The following is a 23,775-nucleotide window of genomic DNA, read 5'->3' on the forward strand; positions in this document are numbered from 1 at the left end:
TATAGTCATGTGTTAACATGGCTAAAATGATGCTTTCATTTTGTATAGCAAATTCTATCCTGAATTTAAAATATTGTTGATTGTGGCAACATAGATCAAGGACATATAACTAACAAGGACGTATAACTAACATATAAAATACGTCCTTTCATAGATATACATATAAATAAAGTGCAAATATGGTTGAATTTGATAGGTATTGGAATATAATTCAGTGTCCGTTATCATTGTAACCAAGATCGTTTTTTAATCTATAGATTGGCAGATCACAGTCAATTTGTGTTACAAGCAACGTTTTATGCGTATTTTATTTTCAAATATTTGTATTAAAACTTTATGGCAGGACTGGTTTCGAAGTTAACTTATGTTAACTTTACGGCAGGACTGGTTCGAAGGTAACTTATATCAATAGCGGACCTGTTTCGAAGTTAACTTTTTGGTAGACATAAAAACAGTCCTAGGACCAAGTCCGCTTTTCAAGTTAACTAAATTTTGGTCCTAAGACTGGTCAGAGCAGTCCTAAATCCGGTCACAGGTTAACTTTGACCAGTCCAAATGACTGGTTATCAAGTTAACTTGCTGTACAGGTTAGGACTGCACCCATCTGTAAAATCACAAAAATACTGAACTCCGAGGAAAATTCAAAACTGAAAGTCTCCAATCAGTGCTACTTTCTAGTTAAACAAGATTGTTTTGGTTTAAACATTTTCTCCATTATATATACCTCCGTACATTTTGTAGCAGTAACAATCTGTTTGATCGCAAATGTGGTAAATCTGATCTAAAATTGATATACACAAATACAAACAAAAAAAAGTTTCATTTTTCCTTGAAATATTCCCTACAGTTATTGCAATCTTCACCGGTTTACCAATATGTTTTGATTGAAAATTGATACACGATAATGAAAACTTTCAGATTCTAACGTTATCCAGTTATCAAGTTTTACAGTTGTTATGGAAGATTAAAAATTTAAAATTTGTCAATTATCATTAAAAAAAAAGTATTTCCTGATATGAAAAAAATGGGCATCTGCGTAATGTATAATCTCAATATAGATGATGTTTGAACACAAACGATTATTTCATGTTATATGGTAATAATTATTGCTTGATATAAATAGCAAAGTATACACATACAGGCATATCAAGTTGTACTTCAATACTCATATTCATATATAGAATAAGAGGAATAAGAACATCTGTTAAAAATAAAACCCTGGCTTTAAATTGATTCTTGTTTTATAGAGACATTCACTATTTCCTTAAACTCTATTTCAAATTCAGCAATAAATCATATATTTATATATTTCCTTTATTCCTATATTCAAACTTGACGATGCCATTTTTAAAATTCGGATATATACAATATAAATTGATATCAAAAGAATATCAATAAGACAGCATCTCAAAGACAAATTAACCAAACTTTATCTGAAGAGAGGCATACATTTTTCAACAATTGACAGGTGGTTAAACAATACGTCTTGTTCCTAAACGTCCTGTTCAAAATGTTTATCAACTACAAGTTAACACACACACGAACGTTTAGAATTGCAAACAACTGACAATGCTCCTGACTTTGGACTTGATTGAAATACGACCCTTCAAGAGCACCAGAGATCACCTCCGGTTTATTGTGGATGTTTGTTGCTCACGCTCTATTTTTCTATGTTGTGTTTTGTGTATATTTTGAACGTATGTTCTTCGTTTTACATTTTTCTCTTATGCATTGTAGTTTGTTTTCGATTTATGAATTTTAATATCCCATTAGTTTATTCGGCTCTCTGTGGGAGATTCACTTAATATTATGACATGGTAAAGCTAATTTATTAAAATCTTAACACTCCCTTTTTCATCTTAACCCGTGGACTAGTATATATACATACCAAATTAAACAAAGTAACCTCAACACGAACAAATTGAAACGAATCACACAACTTTTATAGACAATTTTCGAGTTCGATGCATTTCCGTCAAACACTTGTTTTAGTCAACATCAGTCGTGCTATTAGGTGCACTATTACTTCCGTTTCAATATTGAGCAAGTAGTTGGAAAACCATGATGCCATATTGCACGAATTATTCGGCAAATTGAATTATCCTAATTGACAATCATCACTGCTTTTATTAGGGAATTGTGATTAAGTACCGAGAGAACAAACATTATTTCTAGTTTATCCTGCACAATGACGATCAATCACTAAAGACGCTTGATGAATGTTAATGGTGCAGGGAAACAGGCGATCCCCTCTTTCTGGTAAATGACGTCATAAAGGCGCGCATAAATGACGAGTTTTGTTCCGGTGAATGGACAATTGATTTTTATTATATAACTAATAAGCACAACACTATTCGTTCTTAATTTTTCCTGCTTGTTCGGTCAAATCGATTGTTAATATTATATTACTTGTAATAATTTCTGTTTCTGCTTTTGTTTTACCTTTTTTAAATTCTGATTATTGTTATTAAATACTCTTTTCAGTGGACTAGAAAACATACATACCAGATTAAACAAATAAATATGATCACGAACAGAAACTAATAACACAATTGTAATTGATGTTTTAATATAACTAATAAGCACAACACTATTCGTTTTTATTTTCTTCTACATGTTTGTTCAATTCGATTGTTAATTTTATATAACTTAATTCCATTTTCTACTTTTGTTTTATCCTTTTAAATTCTGATAAATTTCATTAAATACTGTGGTCATGTGTAAACGAGGGTTCTGTAATTAACATAACTATAGTAAACAGTTATCAAAGGTACCAGTATGTATTAGATAAAATACAAAGGTAACAAAGAAACAGGCCGGTAACAACCGTTGCCGGATAGTTTTTCTGCACGAGTAGTCAGGTCAAGGTCCGAGGCGATAGCCGAGGACCTTGACCTGACTACAAGTGCAGAAAAACTATTCGGCTGGTTGTTACCGGCCTGTTTCGTTTGTTACTTTTGTTTTTTATCTGACTTGTACGACGTTTCAAGAAAGTTATAATACATTTTGCGAGACTAAACATTTTAGATACTTAGATAGCCATAAAGCAGTAAATGTAAGTTATAGTATAAACATTTTTCATTTCCCTTCAACCGAGATTTTTTTTATAAAAAAATCAGGAATCGAATTATTTGATAAAAAAGAGCCATTTCAAGTAAAAGATGAATATTGTACACATTTAAGACTTATAAAAGGCAACTTCTTAAAAAAGTAATATACAATGTATTAAAGAAATATTTTAGTGGTAAGTAGGATTACGTTTGATCTTTATGGGTGAAACGGAAAGCGGGGAAGAAGGGGGGGGGGCTAATTTATTTTAAGATAAACAGGCTGTAATCTTTATTTCTGATAAAAAATGCAGGATGTGCCATTCCATTCCCCCATCCCCCCTTAAAAAAATACGTTTGTTGCCAAATTCATCAATTTAATATTCAGTGGTGGGGGTCCCAGGGATTGGAACAACCTTGTTTTGGATGATCAATGCATTTAAATGGGGACATAAAGTTGGACCCCCTGTTTTGTCCTGGATTTGGACCTGAATCCGCCACTGATATAAATTCGATAACAATATAAATGTATCAAAAGAATGAATTTACTACTTCATTAGTAAATAAAATGTTTATGAAAAAATGAATTTTGTCTTAATATTAAATATATTCAGGCATATACTTTATTTTTTTTTAAATTCATGCTCGTCTCTAGATCTGCAAGTGTTGATCGGGAATAAACACGTGTTACTATATGATCCAATCGCAGCTTACCGCCCAAAATAGATGACATAAGTTGAATGATTTTCTTCTAGATTTGCTGCTTATTTGGACGTGTATTACATGAACACTTTTTGTTTATAGGATCAATCGTGCATTGGTGAGTTAATAGGGATTTTATCTTTTGATAAGATTTGATTTTTATTTATTTATTTCCTGTCTTATTTTTATTGAAATATACACGTCAGTATCATCCTTTCTTAAAATTTACTTTCAACATTGTCCCAAATACTATTCATATCCATATATTGAAGAAAACGTTTATTGACCGAATATTTTGCTTCATAAAGGGGGCGGTATGGTCTCTTTTTTTCAGTACATTAATTGACTATTTACTTTTCAACGCCATCACCCAAATGTTTTTGTTTAAACTAGCACTATTTACGGTATTCGGAAAATCAGAAATCATGCAAAACATTAATTTGTCATCTGCTTGACCATAGTAATTTTTTTCTCATAAAATTTGGGATCAAAATATCTTTTTTTAGGAAAAAAACATTACCCCCCCCTTTTTTAAGTTAAATGTCTAATCCCTTAGTGTACTGATATGAATAGTATTTTACTGGAAATGTTTGAAAATGGATATTGATGCTAACGTGAATATTTTCTTCAATAAAAAGACAGGAAATAAGTCGGTGAACCAAAAAGTTCAAATCTAATTGAAAGTTAAAGTGCCCATGAACTCGCTGATCATGCACGAGTGATTCTATTCATAAAAAGAGTCCGTGTAACAACTAAAAAGAGTCCGTGTATCATCTAAAAAGAGTCCGTGTAACACCCGTTAATGTACTGTTTTTCTATAGCTCTGCGGGGGGCAAAGTCGTACAATATAATTAAATACGCCAGGTACGCGTTTCGTAAAACATTCGCATTATATTACAGGCTTTAATGTACGTATTGTTATACGTTTACTTTTCTACATTGGCTAGATGTATAGGGGGAGGGTTGAGATCTCACAAACATGTTTAACCCCGCCGCATGTTTGCGCCTGTCCCAAGTTAGGAGCCTCTGGCCTTTGTTAGTCTTGTATTATTTTAATTTTAGTTTCTTGTGTACAATTTGGAAATTAGTATGGCGTTCATTATCACTGAACTAGTATATATTTGTTTAGGGGCCAGCTGAAGGACGCCTCCGGGTGCGGGAATTTCTCGCTACATTGAAGACCTGTTGGTGACCTTCTGCTGTTGTTTTTTTCTATGGTCGGGTTGTTGTCTCTTTGGCACATTCCCCATTTCCATTCTCAATTTTATCTGTAGAAATTGATATTTGGAATATGAAATTATAACTTGTTTTTATAAGGACTTGCCGAATACAAGTTTGTTTACGTTTCTAGTCGGTTGCCGAGACAATTTGTTTTATTCCCTCAATTTTTATCAACATGTTACGTTTAAAAAACAAAAAGTTCCAACTCTTCCCGATTTACTTAAATTTGAAACATCTTAAATTTCATTCAATTTTATGAATGATTGTATCAACGCAACTGATTTTTATACTTCATTAAGACAGACACAAAAATGCAAAACCAAATCAAGCAAAACAGTTGTATTTTGTTAAGAAAGCATATAGTGTACTACATTTTTAAATATGCATCACTGGTTATGTTGTTCAGTGTTAACCATATTACAGATGATAGATATCAAATTAGGTTTGTTAACATCTACTCTTTAAAAAATAAATCAGAACCTTTTAACCATATTTTACAGTTATTATGACAAAAATGATTCAATAATGCAATACAGAACTTACCATAACTGAAACGAGATGCTATCTTTCAATATGTTATTGTTTACAATATTTTAGGTTTTATATGAGGACGTGAATCACGCCCTTAACAACAGCAAAGATATGTGATATTTTCTCCTAAGCAATATGCTATTAATTTACAAAAGTATATATGCTATGACAATGAATGACATAAGTTCAATATGTATCATTTATTTTACAAATCGTGCCTCATTTCAACTTTCGTCTCACGATACGATACCTTTGCAAATGTTTAAGATATGATTCAATGAAATAAAAGCAAAGTTTTCGCAGGAATTAAGATTGTAATATAATTTTTGTCGAAGAAAACCACAAGCGGACTATGTGTGAAAATGACGTGATGAGAGTATAACATGATATACTCCTTTGATACACACGTCATCTCATCTTATCTGCTCATCAATATAATAAGAAATGTATAGCCTTAAACTTTCTGTTTCCATGAAAAAAAGGGAAAACGTCCATTTCAGCAGTACAAGTTAAACAATATGAAACAGAAACAGTGTTTTAATAAGACCAAACATGAAACTGAAGATATTTACTTCCAAAATAGAAGTCACCTTTGTCTACGTGTTTATCCAACAAAGATCACTCTCCAACATAGTACAAAATGTAGACGAGAATACAGTTCATGACAACAATTTGTAGTATGTTGATCTTGTGTTGCTGATCTTTTGGTCTATTTTGTTTCTCTTATTTCTAAAAACACAAAAAAAGTGTTACCGAAATCTGTATTTAAGGGGTGGGCAATCACTCCTATAACGAATAGCCTACTACCTATATCAGCTCAATGTGACTTCTTAGTATATCTTACCTTCCTGATATTTTTTTGTGATATGAAGTGTCTATATATATATATATTATAATGTTATCATGTAAGGCAACCCCCCTCCCTAAAAAAATGATAAACATCGTCATTAAAAGGGCAATCATTCAAAGAAGACATCGGACGATTTCCGCTTTATTGTCTTAATTGTAGATTTGATCTTGCTGCTCACTTTTGCTAATTAAGTTGCTATATAAGATATATGGCTTTTGTCATCCGTAATATTTTTAACTTACTATTTTGTCTTGCATATGATCATAATTGCATACAACATGCCAACCTGACGTTGTGTACATCTTGTCCTTTAATCAGTGTTGCTGGATTCTCGATTCATTAATTATCCCATTACATCTCCTTATTTCTATTTTTATAGATTTTGCGATGGAAACAATATATGTAGGTATAAACAATTGCTTCAGTATCTTTCAACTGGATCAATCTAATAGTATCATGAAGATCGGGACATATCTCGGCTTAAAAAGGATGTGATAGTTAAATTTTCTTTTTTGTCGTTGTTTACTTCTGTTTCTGATAATGTGAGTAAATAAAAATGACTTGAAGGAGTGTCACTTGATTGTACTTAACAAAGCAGCTGCGGTATGAATGGAAACATGAGAGAGACAACTAAATGGGGAAAATAATTTATTCGCGAAAAATAATTTGTTGACTTTTTCTTTGATTCAATCATTCATTATTGGTAGATCAATTATTCGACTGTTCCGAATAGATATCATTTTGTCGAAAGATGAATTGGATGCCCTTATATGATATTTGTTCGTTTCCTAACTTTCAGTGTCAAATATGCCATGAAATGTACGACATTGAAAAAACCAAGTTCAGTCTTATCTATACAATTTTCAATTCATCAGAAAGACAATTACAACCAAGAACATATAATAAATGTATCTAAAACGAAAACAAACACACATGGCAAGTCTTTACACCATTTCTAAAAATGTTTTGGTAAAAAGCACTTTGACTTTGCATTAACATACATATTTAAATGGTATGTTCAACAAATAAAAGATAACATACTTTAAGTTTTAATGTGGTTACGTTCCAAGATACTACATGTCATGTTTATTCAAATATTATTAAACAACTTTAAATCTAATTTAGAACCATCAGTATTGAAAGTTGTCACATATCATAACTGTTATAGGCGTAAGTTTGTATTTAAGTTCACTGATAATCAATTAAAATATTTGTAAAACATATAGTTGGCGGAATGGGTTGTGATAAATCAAATGTTAAACGTAATGGTTATGAAACAACGTATTGACCGTTTGACCTTTTTTAAAGTTCGCATTTTATAAAAAGACATTTATCTAATATATGTTAATTCACGACTTATAATGTTTAAATGATATGTAATTTGTATTCGACAATTTGATCATTTTTACGAAAAATGATAAAAAAAAATATTTAATACCAAAGTATATAATAAAAAAAAAAATGAAATCAACACGTTGAAACGTGCCATGCATCCGAAGCGCTTTTCTTGATTTACCTTAAGCTGGGGTCACACATTCACGATTTTTACTGCCGTCCTTGACAGGACCATTCCCGATTAAAATTTGTCAAAAGTCTGATCAAGATCCTGTGAATCGTGGATGGAAATTTAAACTTTTAAATTAATTCAAATTTGTAAAACAAATAATTTAATCACGACAACAATCAGATATTGTTCAGGAAGCGTCGATATTCAACCGTTTCAAAGCGAATTTATCCCGATTATCCCGTTTTCAATCCGCTTCTAATCCAATTTGTATATCTCGCCTGGTAAAATTCGACCTAGTCTGCCACGACTGCGTCCCGATTCTACCGAATGTAATCCGACAGAGATCAGACAGAGACCAGACAGTGAACCGACGGTGACGGAAGTTATCCGTTCGAAAACTGTCGGCATACTCGAGATGATCAGGTACTGTCGGAACGTTATCCTATCACGGTCCGCTCTACCGCATTGCAAACGGCTTTGTCTGGTCTCAGTCGTATTGTATTCTATAATTGTCGGGACTCTAACGTGGGTATCATTGACGAATTTCGTATTAATAACGGGACTGTTTAATTTTGATAAATAGATACATATGCGTGTGAAAACATTGGTAAGTAATGTTTATATTGCGAATATTTAAATCCAGGACTTATTCTGAACCAACTGAACTATTTACAGGACTTTGGGAGGACCTAATTGAACATCACTTTCAAGGCACGAAATGTCGTCAAGCTTACCATGAGACAAACAATTTACATCAAAGTTTTACAATGACAAATAACGCGTTGCGGCGGACATGGAAATACCGGCGTCCGTCCGTTTGTCCGTCTGTTCGGTCTTGTGAGCGCTCTCACATGCACAATTGTTGCCAGATTTTTATAAGATTTATAATATACGTTAATATTAGCAGTATCCGGATAAGTTCTTCAATTGTGGCCGACCGACTTTTTTAAAAGAGGTATGTCCCTTGGAAATATCAAATTTATGGTAAATGGCATCGTTAGCGCTCTCAGGTACAATTTGTGTCAGATTTTTATTAAACTTATACCTTTAAATTACTATCAATAATATCTCGGACAAGTTCGATAATGGTAGACGATAGACTTTTTTAAATAAGTTATGCCCTTTGGAAATATTACACAAGTGCAACGCGGGGGACATTAAAACTCTGTTCTTTTATTTACAATGGCCTTGTCTATTTGTTTCGATTTATAAGTTTGATTATCTCTTATGTATCTTTCGACTGTTTAGTAGTAAACATGTATGGGAAAACAAATCTACATCGGAATATCAATCACCTGGCGGTATATGATATCTTCAAATAGATAGATATAATTAAATCAGAAACTAAAGAAATGTCGAAAACAGGGAAGCAATTTAAATTTCAAACGCTAGAAACCTCTGTAATGGTACTGTGCTGGGACTCTAGAAAAATTCAAATATCATGTCTTCAAAAAGAGTACAAATAGTTCAATAGATTTTTGTTTGCCAGTGAATTTTCCGTTGAAATCATTATACAGTGCGCGAACATATATTTTCAGTATAATAAGTTATAAAAAGCATAAAGAGATAAGTTCATAACATTTCCATTCAATTTATCGATGTTCTACCCAGTTTTTATTTGACTTATACAACTCCTGCTAAGATATCAGCGTTTTTTTTAACTGTTTATAAATGATTGTGTTGTTTCCATATGTAATAATCACCGTATAATAATTTCTTGATAGAGGGTTACTGCTCACAAGGAAGCTATTAAACCAAGAGTTCCAAATGGTGAAGTTGAAATCATCCCTTCGTAAATTTTACGGACGCCATCACGAGTTGGTTGACCGTTATGGAATAACCGTTTCACAAATGATATCGGATATGTTCCTTATGTCGTAACTACAATCCACTTCCCTTTCATGAATGTGACCTACCGAATTAGACTATTTACCGGATTTGTAATAACATAAGCAACACGACGGGTGCCACATGTGGAGCAGGATCTGCTTACCCTTCCGGAGCACCTGAGATCACCCCTAGTTTTTGGTGGGGTTCGTGTTGTTTATTCTTTAGTTTTGTATGTTGTGTCATGTGTACTATAGTTTTTCTGTTTGTCTTTTTCATTTTTAGCCATGGCGTTGTCAGTTTGTTTTAGATTTATGAGTTTGACTGTCCCTTTTGGTATCTTTCGTCCCTTTTGTCTTTTAATTTTGGCAATTGTGAAGTCAGGCTTTCTTCTGATTAAGATTTTTGATTGTCAATTAATATATTCTTGCTATTTTCATAATTTTGCAAGTAAATGTCAGCTCTATTAGAATTTACTCCTTAAACATGACACAAACTTTGATTTTTTTTAAACATTTTAATCAGTCCTATGACAATTATCTCTATTAAATTATTGTTCCCTAAGCTGAACGTACATACGTAGATTGTATACCCAACAAACACACAAACAACATCACCCAAAGCCAAATACTTCAATGAAGAAAAAAAAACTATTTGAACCAAGCATATTGACCATCATATGCCATTTATAAAACATTATCCAGAACCTTAATCGAACGAATGCATGCGTTCGTTTTTTTCAGGCTGTTTTTCAATCTAAAACCGATTTATCATTAAACATAATTTATTTCTGTGTCTAGATGCTTTTCCGGGCTTATGCAATGTTAATTTCTCTCAATTGGTATTTTTGCGAATAATTTCCCTGAACACGATATATTTGCTCACTTCGGAATGAGTTAACAAAAAGTTTGATAAACATGGTATGCTCCCGGAAATAACATTCTGATAAAACGAAGAAGCAATTGATAAAGAAAATTGCTGTACTTTTTCTAAACATTACACTTTCACTGTAAAATATGTAACCCTTCTTACAAACCATTTTGAACCGATCATTTTGTGTTTTTCTGAGATAACGCAGACATATTCACGAAGAAGAAACACATACTAGTCGATTTAGTTTTGATCCAGCCATGTCATCTTGTAATTATGAGAGAAGAGCCTTTATCAATCTGGACACGTTTGTTTTTCTTCCGATTATTAAGCTGTGTCCAGGTCAATCTAAGGTTTCATTTTTGCAATGCTTTCTATGCTTCAAAGACCATGTTTTTGCTTTTCTTGCAAATGATTTTTTGACACTTTGTGTTGTCTGTCTTTCTGACAATTTGATTCAGTTAAGTTAAAAAGGGGAACCATGTTATAAAGGTTTATTTATATTTGATTATGTTGGTTTTTGAAAAATTTCATTTTTATAACGGCATTTCTATACATGTTGGTATCTTTAAACATTTAAAGCACCCAATTACTGTAACGCATCAGTGTTTATTATTTCTAAAGAATAGATAAAAACACTAAAATTAAAAATAATAACTTTATTCATTATCATAAAATTAAGAAACCGCATGTACATCAATTTGCATTGCAATAACAACTTTCATTCACATGCGGAACAAGAATATGACGAGTTGAACTTAGTAAGTATCAGGGTTTTTTTTGTGTCACAAAACAATATTTACAAAATTGAAGGATTACATCACATTTAAACATTAACAAAAATTACTAGCCCATGGCTTGCATATGCATTACTATATTCATAGATACATTTTGTACAAAGATGTTCTAATACAATAATATGTAAGTTAAAATAATGTACCAGCCAATCAAATAAAAGTAAGAATATATATTTCAAATTGACAAACAAAATTCAATTAATAATTACATATTACATTTGCCAGCTGTTTCCGATTTAATTGGACACTAGGACCAATAATTTGACTGCCATACAATTTATACATTTTTTTGCATACAAATCATACAGTTAATTCCATTTTGATTGATCACACACGTTCCTGAAAAAATCACTTTTTTAATTCGCTGTTTATCAACTATAGAAATAAAAACATCTCTGAGTCAAACACAAGAAACCTCTTTTAGAACTGGCAGTTATTTCAAAACTTCTAAGTACACCAGCATTAAGCACACAATAATGGTTGAAATCTCCATAACAGTCATGGTAACAGCAGAATTGCCTATAAATCGAATATATGTAGTATTATTAAAATTTTAGTAAGTAAAAGACGTAATGAGAATAACTATAACAAAAACAAAAGCAAAATTATACTAGTAATACTTTGAAAGATGTTTTTCTTTGTGTTGAATATCTTTGATTTATAATATTAACTCTAAAAGACAGGTACACGAGGTTGTTGTTGGATTGATGTTTAACGTCTGGTTGGAACTATGATACACATATTACACCTTTTGTACTAGACCAACACCCTGCGCCAGATTATGACACTAGTTCACTTTAACAAATATATTTTACAAACAGCAGTAACATATCCCAGTGCCGGACAAATCAAACAAACTGACAGTAAATGCAGCAAGTACCAGTTTTCATGTCGTTAGTTCAAACTGGCCAGTGATCGAACATACGACTTTTCACACGATACGCGAATACGTTACAACGATATTATACTACTGAGAAAGAAAACACTACCGTTGCAAGCACAGATTTTGCGGAATTCAAAAATAATTTCTAGGAAACTTTTTTTCATACTTTCAAAATAGATGAAGACTAATGCACCAATCTGAATAAATTCAATTTTAATCCACCATTTTCTACATTTGAAAATGCCTGTACCAAGTCAGGAATATGACAGGTCTTGTCCATTCGTTTTTGATGCGTTTTGTTATTTGATTTTGCCATGTGATTATGGACTTTCCGAATTGATATTCCTCTGATATGGGATGTAAATGATTCTGGTAAAATCGAAATAGGAAAAAGTCGACTTAAATGGATGCAAAGTTGGTTCTAAAAAATGTTGGCAATTTGCCTGAAAATTGTACCTCAAAATTGAACAAAGATGTTGAAGAACACCATCAGCTTTATTCAACTGATTTGTATAGTTTGTTCGTATGTTGAACTGCTACACCACTGTCCCAGGTTAGGGACTTGGGGTTGAAATTCCGCTAACATATTTAACCCTGCCACATTCTGTACATTGTATGTATGTGCCTGTCCCAAGTCAGGAGCCTGTAACTTTGGGTTGTCGTTTGATAATGTGTTTCAAATTTGTTTTTCGTCATTTTTTTTTGTACATAGATATGCCAGTTATTTTTTTTTCGTTTAAATTGTTTTACATTTGTCATTTCGTGCCTTTTCATAACAGACTATACGATATGGGCTTTTCTCATTGTTTAAGGCCGTAAGGTGACCTTAAGTTGTCAAGTGATCTCTTGTGGCGAGTTGACTCATTGGTAATCATACATTATCTTTATTTTGATACATCATACTGATTACTTGTTTATAGGAGTTACATGCTTTGTTCTCGGCCTCATGTTTAACAAAATAGTTTTTTTCTATAATGGAGGTAAAAAGGTGGAGAAATTGAACGTTATGAAAAAAACAAATATTTCAGAGAATGTCCAAGATTTTAAAAAGATTTACAGAAGTTCATTTGACTTTTATGCTTAAGTCTGCTACCCGAGTTGATTGTCTTACAGTATTTCTGTAATGTCACTTTCACTGCGGACTAAATTTTGGTTTACATATTATTATTTTTTTCTATGTCAAATTCTAGGTAGAAAAGGCAGATAAGCGGCCAATGTACCGTTGTTTGTACAGATCTTCGTGAAGTTAACTACTACAAACAAGGTCCTAAGATTTGTTGTTCATAACAATGTTTAGTCTCTTGTTAAACGTCTTCTTGGTTTGTCCATGCTCTGTTATAATCCTTTATTGAACCCATTATATCTTTATACACGTTAAAGTTATAGTTTCACATGTTGCAATTGATGTGTTATCTGTACCTAAATTCGGGATCATGAGATGGGCATGTGGAATTATGCTAAGATCGCTAGTAATTATATGACAAGAGGGCTTGTAAATATATGGTGAGTGGGAAACGTTATATAACAGAGTTTTTTTTTAATTTATATTTCTAAAACAAAATCATGCAATGCTTGCTTATATTTAAATGTTATTAGTGCAATGGTTTTTGGTGTAACTATAGCAGACAATAGGAACAGATTGATTTTAAAATCATAATGTTACTTCTTGATAAATAACGTTGTTGATATTGATAACATCAATTTCCTTTTATGAAAACTTAACCGAAATATATTTCCTATTTGAACCGTGTATTGGTTCTGATTTCAAATACATTATCTGTGGTAATGTCTAGATCTACGAATAATTATGTTTATAAGGTTTTTACCTTTTTGATTACAAGCAATTTCTTGTGACGACTGTAGAACTGTTGTTTGCACTGCTGGACTGCCTGATCCATAGTAGTGCGCAGGTATACCTTGAGAGAAATGTGTACAAATTATAACAAGTACATTTTATGACGTTTTTTTTTTATTTATTGACATTTATTTGAGAATATCTTATTTATAAATTCAAATTTGCATAAGAACCATGATAGTTTATGTATTTAAAATAAGATATTTTATTATACATATAAAAAAGAATGCGTGGTATGATTGCCAATGAGACAACTGTCCACAAGAGACCAAAATGACACAGACATTAACAACTATAGGTCACCGTAAGGCATTCAACAATAAGCAAAGTCCGCTGAAAGTTAGGCTCCACATGTTTTTATTGCATTAAATCTTTTTTTCATTTACGAAATCAGTAACTCCTCGAAAAAGAGATAATATTCATGTAGCAATTTCGCTAACATATACCTTAATGAAACTAGAAACTGAAGTTCAGTCACGTATGCAGGTTCTATGCATTCATAGAAATTGTGCAAATTACACAAGTCAGAAACAGAATATTAGTTGCACTGTGATTTAATTTTTGTACAACAATTAATTACCTAATATCATTTAAATTCTTTGCAATTAATTACTGTTGATTTATTCATTTTCGGGGGTGTCAATTTTCGTGAATTGAGGAAACCTTGCATTTTTGTGGGTAGTTGATTTCGTAGTTTTGCCAATCTGTGCAAACAAAACCTAAAGTAATGATGTCATTCGTTGAGCATTTGTATTCGTGGTTCACCTTTTCTACCCGAAACCCACGAAAATTGGCATCCAACGAATAAAAATGAATCCACAGGATGGTATTTTCGGCAAGTTTTATGTCAATATTTAAGTCAAAAGGATGTGTAACCACCTCTCGATAGTACATTTCCAAAACACGGCGTCTCATACTCTGTACACGCCTTCTGAATTGAAGTTAAGGAAATTTATTCCATTCATTAACAATTGCAACACTTATATCGCCAAGATTTTTCAAAGGGGGATCTCTGCGAATGAGATTTCTGACAATGGCATTCCAAACATATTCGATATTGCTCATGTCTGGTGATATGGAAGGCCAAAATATAGTGTCAATGGCTTCTTGCTCATTGAACTAGGTTAAATTCATTGCCCTGTATGATCAAGCGTTGTCGTCTAGAAACAAGGGTCAAGTGAGTGATTATCAAAATGAGAGACAATAATAATTATGTTCCAATGTCGATGTTAATTAACCCATGGGAACATGATTAAACGGTGCCAGGCTTTTGGGACAGGACAACATGACTTGCTCTTAGATGGCCTGTATGGAGTCGGCGGACAAATGTTCGAACACATACACGACCAGCTGGAGGCCAGTGATGTCTTATCTGCGTGGCAGGAGTAAATTGGTTGGCTTAAGCACGCATAATATGTAGTATATCTTCACGATGGGTAGTTAAACGGGTCGACACCTGACCTTCGGCTACCATTTACAGTTCCTGTGTCAACATGACGTTGTAAAAGCTTGACAATGACGGTGTGACTAAAATTAAAAGGGCTACCTATGATGTTAGTGCTCCTTCTGGCATTTGACATACAAATCGCTTGTTAACGTTCCGCCATAGATTACTTACGCCTTACCATACTACACAATGACTTTATGGAGGATAAATTGCACCTGTACGATGATTTAAAGGTATCAAAACAGCCTTTTTGTAGAAGTGCAGATGGGCTTTAATGAAATGTTTCTTGACTGATTTATCGGAGTTCAATCTTTTTTGGTCGTAATGAATTTTCTTAGTGTAAAACAACAAACATTAGTAACTTTTTCGCAGTAGTTAAAAAAATATTGCCAGTTATATTCAGGTGGTGCTTAACTTTAGGCGGACTGTATTTATCCTTTGTTTATGTTATTTTTCTCTTGAGGATATACCAAACTATTTTCTGTAGAAAGGCGACTAACGATATGTTATTTTTTTTTATCATTGATGTGTAGGGATACTGCTACTTGCCATATGCAGGTTGTAGCGATGCAATTATTTATAAAACCTTAATGTACAAGAGAGGCGAAGGGTTTTCACAATCATATTAGGTAATCGATATCAACCTGACAATGAAAAGACAAAACACGTAAAACCACAAATTTTATTTTGTTTGTAAGAATTGTGTAATATTTAGATTAATATGATTTTCTGAACAAAATGAAGATTTAAATCACAATTATAAAGACATTGATCGTTTTATTGTTTAAATATTTACTTACAGCTTGTCGGAGTTGTTGTAAATCCAAAACCACAAACGCAAACGTTGCTGGCGTTACAGTACGCGTTAATTACGCATGAGTCATTCTTAAAAATTATATTTGCACATCTCTGATTCGGGTAAATGACTGAAAAGTTATAAAATAACATTGTACTTATATTTACAATAAACAAAGCTTATTAGATACATGCTTTATTTTGGAAGGTTTATTAAAATGGGTAGATATACTTCGTCAATTAAATCCAAGAAAAAACAGATCCAGCTGTGAATGTGTTTATTTTCTATATTCTCTTTGAACTGATAGATATTAGTGTCATTAACGAAAATTATGTTGCTGAATATTATTTACATATTTAGGCCAACATTATGCATGGCTAAAATGTTTTGATTTAATGCCTATGTTTTCATCTAAAATTATCAAATTAAATTGGACAGCATGTTTAACAATTATCCCACGTAGCATTGCTGCTACTCATGCGTAAATTGTTTTATCAGAAAATCCATGTATATATCAAATATATTTAAAATATATTTATACATATTTGACAGCTGTTTGTATATAAAAGACATACATGGTTTGCAGCCACTGTTATTGTCCTTGTAAAAGGTATCCTTGCATACACAAGTATAAGAACACATAGCGTTACCATCTTTGCATTGAGTGGTGGAACTGCAGACTGCACCCAACATTGCTGCAACATATCAACAGTATCACTAATATAATCATACAAGAACATGTATTTTATGTTTCATTAACATGAAATGTTATTGAGTTCGATAGTAAATATTTCGTAGTTAAATTATACACACCTGTGTTAATATACATGACAGCACATTTCTTTAATTAAGGTGTAAACGGCAACTAATTAATGAATACCTTTGGTATTAGCTACATACTCGTGTCAAATATAAACAACACAAACATAATCTTAGTTTGTGGACATCACGTCATACTCGATTGACGCAAAATTGCATTATAAATATTCAAAATTATAATTATCATCATTGCAATGCAAACAAAATTAAATTATATAACTCCTATGTATATTAGACACATCAGTGACGCTCATATCAAAATAGTTATAAGTCGAACAAGTACAAAGGTGAAGAGCATTGAGGACCCAAAATTCTAAAACAATGTGACAAATACGGCCAAGGTAATCTATTCCTGGGATAGGAAAATCCTTAGTTTTTTCGAAAATTTCAAAGTTTTGTAACAGGAAATTTATAAACATTAATATTAATATTCATGTCAATACCGAAGTGCTGACTACTGGGCTGGTGATATATATTATCCTTAATCCAACAAAACCAATTTGGGATAAATAACGACAACAGTAGTATATCGATGTTCAAAATACACCCCTCCATAAATGGTCAGGGCTCGTCAGAATCTTCTAGAGATAAAAAAATAAAAATAAACAAGATATAATCGATCAAAACGATGTAGAATTCTATGTTAGTGGATGCCAATTGCGCAATCTTGTTTCCAGGGTCAGGTGCTCTAACCTACACCTTACACATGTGTGGTTTGATGAATCAAAATGCGTTCATAAATATAACAATGTATATTGTCAAAAATGTAAGTTGAGTGTTCACTGGTGACACGACAGAAAGAAAGTCCCCGTATGTTTACCACCAGAAAGTACACCTATTGGTTACTGTAAGCTACCCTTTTATTTATTCATCCGACCCGTACCCGTTACTATAATGTTTTCAGGCTTTACCTAAACGAAACGCGGGAAATACAAGTCTTGTCTTTCTTGGACCTCTGTTTCAATATCAATACAAACTAGATTTGTAAACAATTGTTTGTTCGATAAATGCTCTGCATACAGTACTGCACCTGGTTGTTTTGATATTACAAATTGACTCTGTACTTGTGTGATAAGACAACGAGAGTAGAACTCCGTTCATGGATCCTATATTTTGTTTGCTACACATACGGTTATCGAATGCATTATTAAAGATCCCATTTTTTTCTCAACAAAACTTCTTTTAGAGGAAAAGAGATAAAATCATTTTCAAATAAGAAGGCCAGTGTTAGTTATAAAGCCTGTTTTAAGAAATTGTGTATTATGGTAATTTACTAAACGATAATCTGAACTTTTCTTTCCCAACCCAGGATCATTTACTTCATGATCAATGACTTTCGTTGGTCGCTGTCAGTCAAAATTGTTATTCGTTTATTTTGTTTGTACATAAGTCAGGCCGTTGGTTTTCTCACATTTGTGTCAGAACTTGATTATAAAAACATCACTTAGGAATGCGCCTTCAGAGAAATAATATTTTATGGTTGACAAATATGAATACTCACACTCTCTACCGTCCATTATTAATAAAGTATACGCAAAGAAAACAATAATATAACACATGAATAATAACAACAAATCTATTATTAAATTTGTTGAAATCTAATATTTCTTGAAATACACACATTTTTTTTATGATACCGTTTCGAACCAACCTCTGGAAGTCAGAATGCTTTATTAAGAACAACATACATTCTGCATTAATCAAGTTTTTTGTATTCTTCCTTTTTTTCAATTTTTTGTTTACAAAAATATATATTTTACGAAATTCTAAGGATTTTCAAGTCCCATGCATAGATTACCTTGGTCGTATTTGGCACCACTTTTGGTAATTTGAGGTCCTCAATGCTCTTCATCATTGTACTCGTTTGGCTTTAAAACTATTTAGATCTGAGCGTCACTGATGAGTTTTATGTAGACGAAAAGCGCGTATGGCGTATTAAATAATAAGCATTGTACCTTTGATAATTTTCTATACCTGAATATATGACCAGCTGTCAGACATATACAATTGCAGAAACTAGACAAAGCATAATGTATTTTAGTCGTTGGTAAACAAACTCAGTGACGTCATTTTGATGAAAGATAACTCGTTCGAGAGGCTCGAAGTAATATTATACAATTACTGTCTTTTGCTGAGGTAATATGTGGTTTTATTGACTTTAGAAAAACTGATATTCACTTAGGCCAACGGCCGAAGTGAATATCAGTTTTTCAAATGTCAATTAAACAACATTTTTACCGACACAAAAGACAGTAATTGTTTTATTCCATATTCCAATAGAAATGTATGTATAATGGCAATTATTTACCAAATTCAATTGTAGATCAAACGTTAATGTTTTATCAAAATTATGCATGTAAAAGCACGCGACGTTCTGCGCGGTGAATATTCTTTATGTTTATTTATTTAAAATCCCATTCAGCATAGAAAACCTACTAAAATTTTATCAAAATGGAATAAAAATGATTGGCCTCAGTGAATATCAGTTTTTCAAAAGTCAATAAAACCACATATTTACCCCATCAAAAGACAGTAATTGTATATTATTACAGATTCGTTAATAACATTAACGGTACCAATTTTTCTGCACCAGATGCGCATTTCGACAAATAATGTCTCTTCTTTGATGCTCGTGGCCAAAATATGTAAAATCCAAAGCTTATATAAAAGATGTAGAGCTATAATCTAAAAGTTCCAAAAAGTATAGCTAAATCTTTGAAACGAATCAGAGCTCTCTTGATCAATTTTAAATTTAAAAATCAAAGCTTTAGAATAAAATTTGACATAAATAGTTCAATTTAATTTTCTTACATGTCTTTAAGTCAACTCAAAACATTTGTTATCATCATAAGGGTTTTTAGTTTAACAAACAAAAAAGGGGATGATGACCATAATTACCAACCAATATGACCGACTTGGCTAAAAATAAAACAAAGGGATAAAATGCAAGTTTTGTCTAAATTTTGAAAACCATAATAAATAGGTTATTCTGACAATGTCAATATGTTGAGCTCTACCAATTATCTTAACACGTCAAAATCATTAGGGGATTTCTTACTATGGATAAATTATAATTCGTTGGATATCACATTTTTCGTGGTTTTCTTGGTTACAGGTGTACCACAAAATTGAATATTCAATGAATTACAAATTTTCTATGAGATTGTAAGCAGACTTTGGCAAAACCACAAAATTATATATCCACGAAAATGAAAGTTTTTCCTATTCCACGAAAATTGGTACCAACGAAAATAGATTAATCCGCTGTATATGAGTTATTGTCCCTAATTGACAATATAATTTAAATGTTATATTTAACATTGTCATTTAAGCGAAGGTATGGAATGCCACAAAACCAGGTTCAACCCAATATTTTTTTTTTAAATGTCCTGTACCAAGTCAGGAATATGGTGATTGTAATATTATAGTTCGTTTCTGTGTGTGTTACATTTTAACGTTGTGTTTCCGTTGTGTCGTTTTTATTTCTCTTATATTTGAGTGTGCAAAAATGCAAAAATGATCATTAAGATAGACAAAATATAAAATTTATGATTGAAATCGTCAGTTGAATCCTAATTAAAGTGTTTGGCCTCTGACGACGTTTTATACTATTTATAGATAGAAGGCAAAAACAAGCAGAAATTATCAGCAAGATAAGATCTAAAGTGAAGAAAAAACAAAGGGAATTCCCCGATGACTCCTTATCAGAGTTATTGTCTTGTAATGTTAAGTCTGACCATTTGATTTTGAGTTCCGTCTTACATGTATATGTTACAAATCATAACAGATAGGTAGAAACCGTCAATAGACCAAATATGAGCAATTCAAATATATTAACATGTCAAATTTTGCCGATATAATTAGTTTTTTTGTTTTAAGATAGAGAGAACTCAAACATACAAAACTGCCAGCAATACAACATATAAGAGATGTTTGATCTGATTATATTCTAGTCTACAATGAGAATGTCCTTTGTTTAATATGCTGATAGACCTAGGTGAGCGAAATAGGCACTTTGGAGCCTCTAGTTTTCTTTTTCGCAAAATAAATTTGTGTCATGAATTGAAACTTGATATTTTGTATTTCTTTTGCTATTGCGGATTAATTCTATCAACATTTAATTATGTTTATAATGCTCAATGCATGTATACTTCTCAACTATTAAATACGCAGTTTAAAAAGATATACTGTATGTATTATGAAAATCAACGAAATCTTTGATATGGACTAAATGTGTTGAAAAAATAAGATAACAAAAAATACCAAAACCCGGACAAAATACATAACGGAATGTTTATATTCAAATTTGCAAAATAAAAAGCACAAACATGAAGTAATCGATAACAAATGGCATAATCCTGAATTGGAACATGCTTATGTATAACATGACAGATTACCCCTGGTTATATAGCTAGATACACCTCACACTTGTATAACAGTCGATCAAATTTTTATATTAACAACAATATGTGAACAAATAGACATAATTGTGTATAGATCAATTTTCATAAAATACGTACTTGATGTACACCTACTCATGCTGTCCTTGTTAAAGGCATTTTTGCATTTACAAACACCAAAACACATAGCGTTAGCATCTTTGCAGGGAGTGGTGGAATTGCAGTATTCACCTAACGTACTTTCTGCAATATATTAACAGTATTACAAATATAATAATGCAAACAAATGTAATGACAGTGTAAGGAAACGAGAAATGTTATTCAGTTCAATCGTGTAGGTATTAAACTTATGCTAACGTTTGAGAATTTAATAAATGAAAATAGCCTACAATTTATGTGTACACAGATCACTAATGAAAGGGGTTGGTGTTGCATATCTAAAATCGTGTCACCGCGCAGAAAAAGAGGTCGTTTCAATATCATTGACAAAAACTGAATTTGTAATTTATTTGTATTAATAACAACAACAAAAGCGCAGTTTTTTTAAATATCTCTATCTGTTATGAATTTGAGTCATGATTCAGGTGATAAACGATATTTTTCCCTCACCTTTGCTACATGTATACACACATCTACGAGAAGTTCTAGAGCTAACAGTATAATGAAATAAGGTCACTAAAATATTGTGTTTTTTTTTTTAATTCAAAGGATTTTTATGATGAACAGTGATCCATTCGTTATTGATTTCACTTTAAAAGGTGCACTGGTACGAATACAGTGCATCAAAACAGACAAAACATGTACAACTACGTTAACAAGACGAAACGTAAATCAGACCCTACTGCTGACAAATATTATTGTTTATCATAACTGAGCATGTGAATCGAAGAATGCTTTACACTTTTACATAACATACATTTCATAAAATGAGCTAAAGAGTAAACATGAGATTTCAATAGGCAATTAACAATGAAACTGTTCGTCCAAATTTGAAATGTTTCTGTTTTATTTAAACCATGAATTATGTATTTCGTGTCGCTGGGATGTTGTTGGAGGAGAAATACCCATTATCTACATCGAAAATCATTCCAAAAAACACACCGGGATTTGTGTTAACATAAAAATATAGGTTTTACGTTTGACAGCATGGTAGCAATTAGTTGTTGACATATCGCGACAAACATCATAAAGTATAAATACCAGATGTCTAGATCTATGCTGTTATACAACTCATTCTAGTTTTTAAATTAGTAATTACTATTGATATCTTACAGATACAAAACATACACAAAATATCACCTGCCGAAACTGCAACTTGAATGTTAAATGTAACCATAAGCAGAAAAAGTAGAACTACTGGATCCAGGGATGCCTGAAAGTATACAAAAAGACATGTCGAAAGTTTATTCATTACAATGAGTTGCAGATTTGTTCCCGAAGAATAATGTGGCATAAGGCCAAGATATAAATAGCAATGGATTTCACTAGATTGTCCTTCAATGATATGAAAACAAAAGCGTAAGTGATTTTTTTGTATATGAGTAGGGGTTTTAACAGTTTCTCCAAGCAAGCGAATTAGTTTTGCATTTTCAAAAATTGTGTTTTTTTTTCTTTTTGCTACAACATTCGTGATAGAAGTCTTAATCTGACTTTGTTCATTTATTTTGTTTTGTTTTATGAATACATGAATGCAAACTTTTGAATTCGAACGTTACTCTAGGTCTGAAAGTTCTATATTTGATTTTACAAAACTAAAACTCTACATTTTGTGATTATTAACATCAGAATATTAATTGTGTGAAACATCGATTAATTCCAATAATAGTGTCAGAGTGTTTTCTATTTTCTTTAAATAAATACAAGTAGCAAGGCATATAATATAATGCAATACAGTTAACTTACCATCGTTCTATGGGCAATCTTTCAATATATTACTGTTAAACAATATTTTAGTATTTATATGATAACGTGAGTTTTGTCCTTATCAACAGGAAAACCATGTGATATTTTCTCCAAGGCAATATTCTGTTTCTTTACAAAACTATATGATATGATATGACATAAAGTTATAAATAATGTACCATTTATTTGAAAACAAATCATGTTTCAATTCTAACGTTTGGCCCATGGTAAGACAACCTTGCATGTGTGCATACATATTTAACATAGGATGAACTGAAATAAAAGAAATACTTTTTGCAAGAGTCTATATCACAATATGGG

At 31.9% G+C, this 23,775-nt stretch overlaps 1 protein-coding gene across 1 annotated transcript; it reads right to left on the reverse strand.

Moving 5' to 3' along the window:
• Positions 1–11,307: 11,307 nt before the first annotated feature.
• Positions 11,308–22,919, reverse strand: LOC143046939 (uncharacterized). Its single transcript, XM_076219979.1, has 6 exons — positions 22,852–22,919; positions 21,673–21,795; positions 16,909–17,028; positions 16,338–16,463; positions 14,062–14,151; positions 11,308–11,871 (listed from the first exon to the last, which is right to left on the reverse strand). The coding sequence occupies exons 1-6, from the start codon at positions 22,886–22,888 to the stop codon at positions 11,786–11,788; spliced, it is 582 nt and encodes a 193-aa protein (XP_076076094.1). The 5' UTR covers positions 22,889–22,919; the 3' UTR covers positions 11,308–11,785.
• Positions 22,920–23,775: the final 856 nt, after the last annotated feature.

The sequence above is a fragment of the Mytilus galloprovincialis genome, chromosome 9 (genome assembly GCF_965363235.1).
Source record: "Mytilus galloprovincialis chromosome 9, xbMytGall1.hap1.1, whole genome shotgun sequence".
In the NCBI taxonomy this organism is placed as follows: domain Eukaryota; kingdom Metazoa; phylum Mollusca; class Bivalvia; order Mytilida; family Mytilidae; genus Mytilus; species Mytilus galloprovincialis.

What these genes read in the sequence shown, in the direction of transcription:
- LOC143046939 (XM_076219979.1), bottom strand. Translation starts at nt 22,888, where the DNA reads ATGGTTACATTTAACATTCAAGTTGCAGTTTCGGCAG. An exon ending in CATGAGTAGGTGTACATCAA is followed by an intron (nt 17,029 to 21,672) that starts GTACGTATTTTA and finishes GATATGTTGCAG; the next exon opens with CAATGTTGGGTGCAGTCTGC. An exon ending in TAACAGTGGCTGCAAACCAT is followed by an intron (nt 16,464 to 16,908) that starts GTATGTCTTTTA and finishes ATAACTTTTCAG; the next exon opens with TCATTTACCCGAATCAGAGA.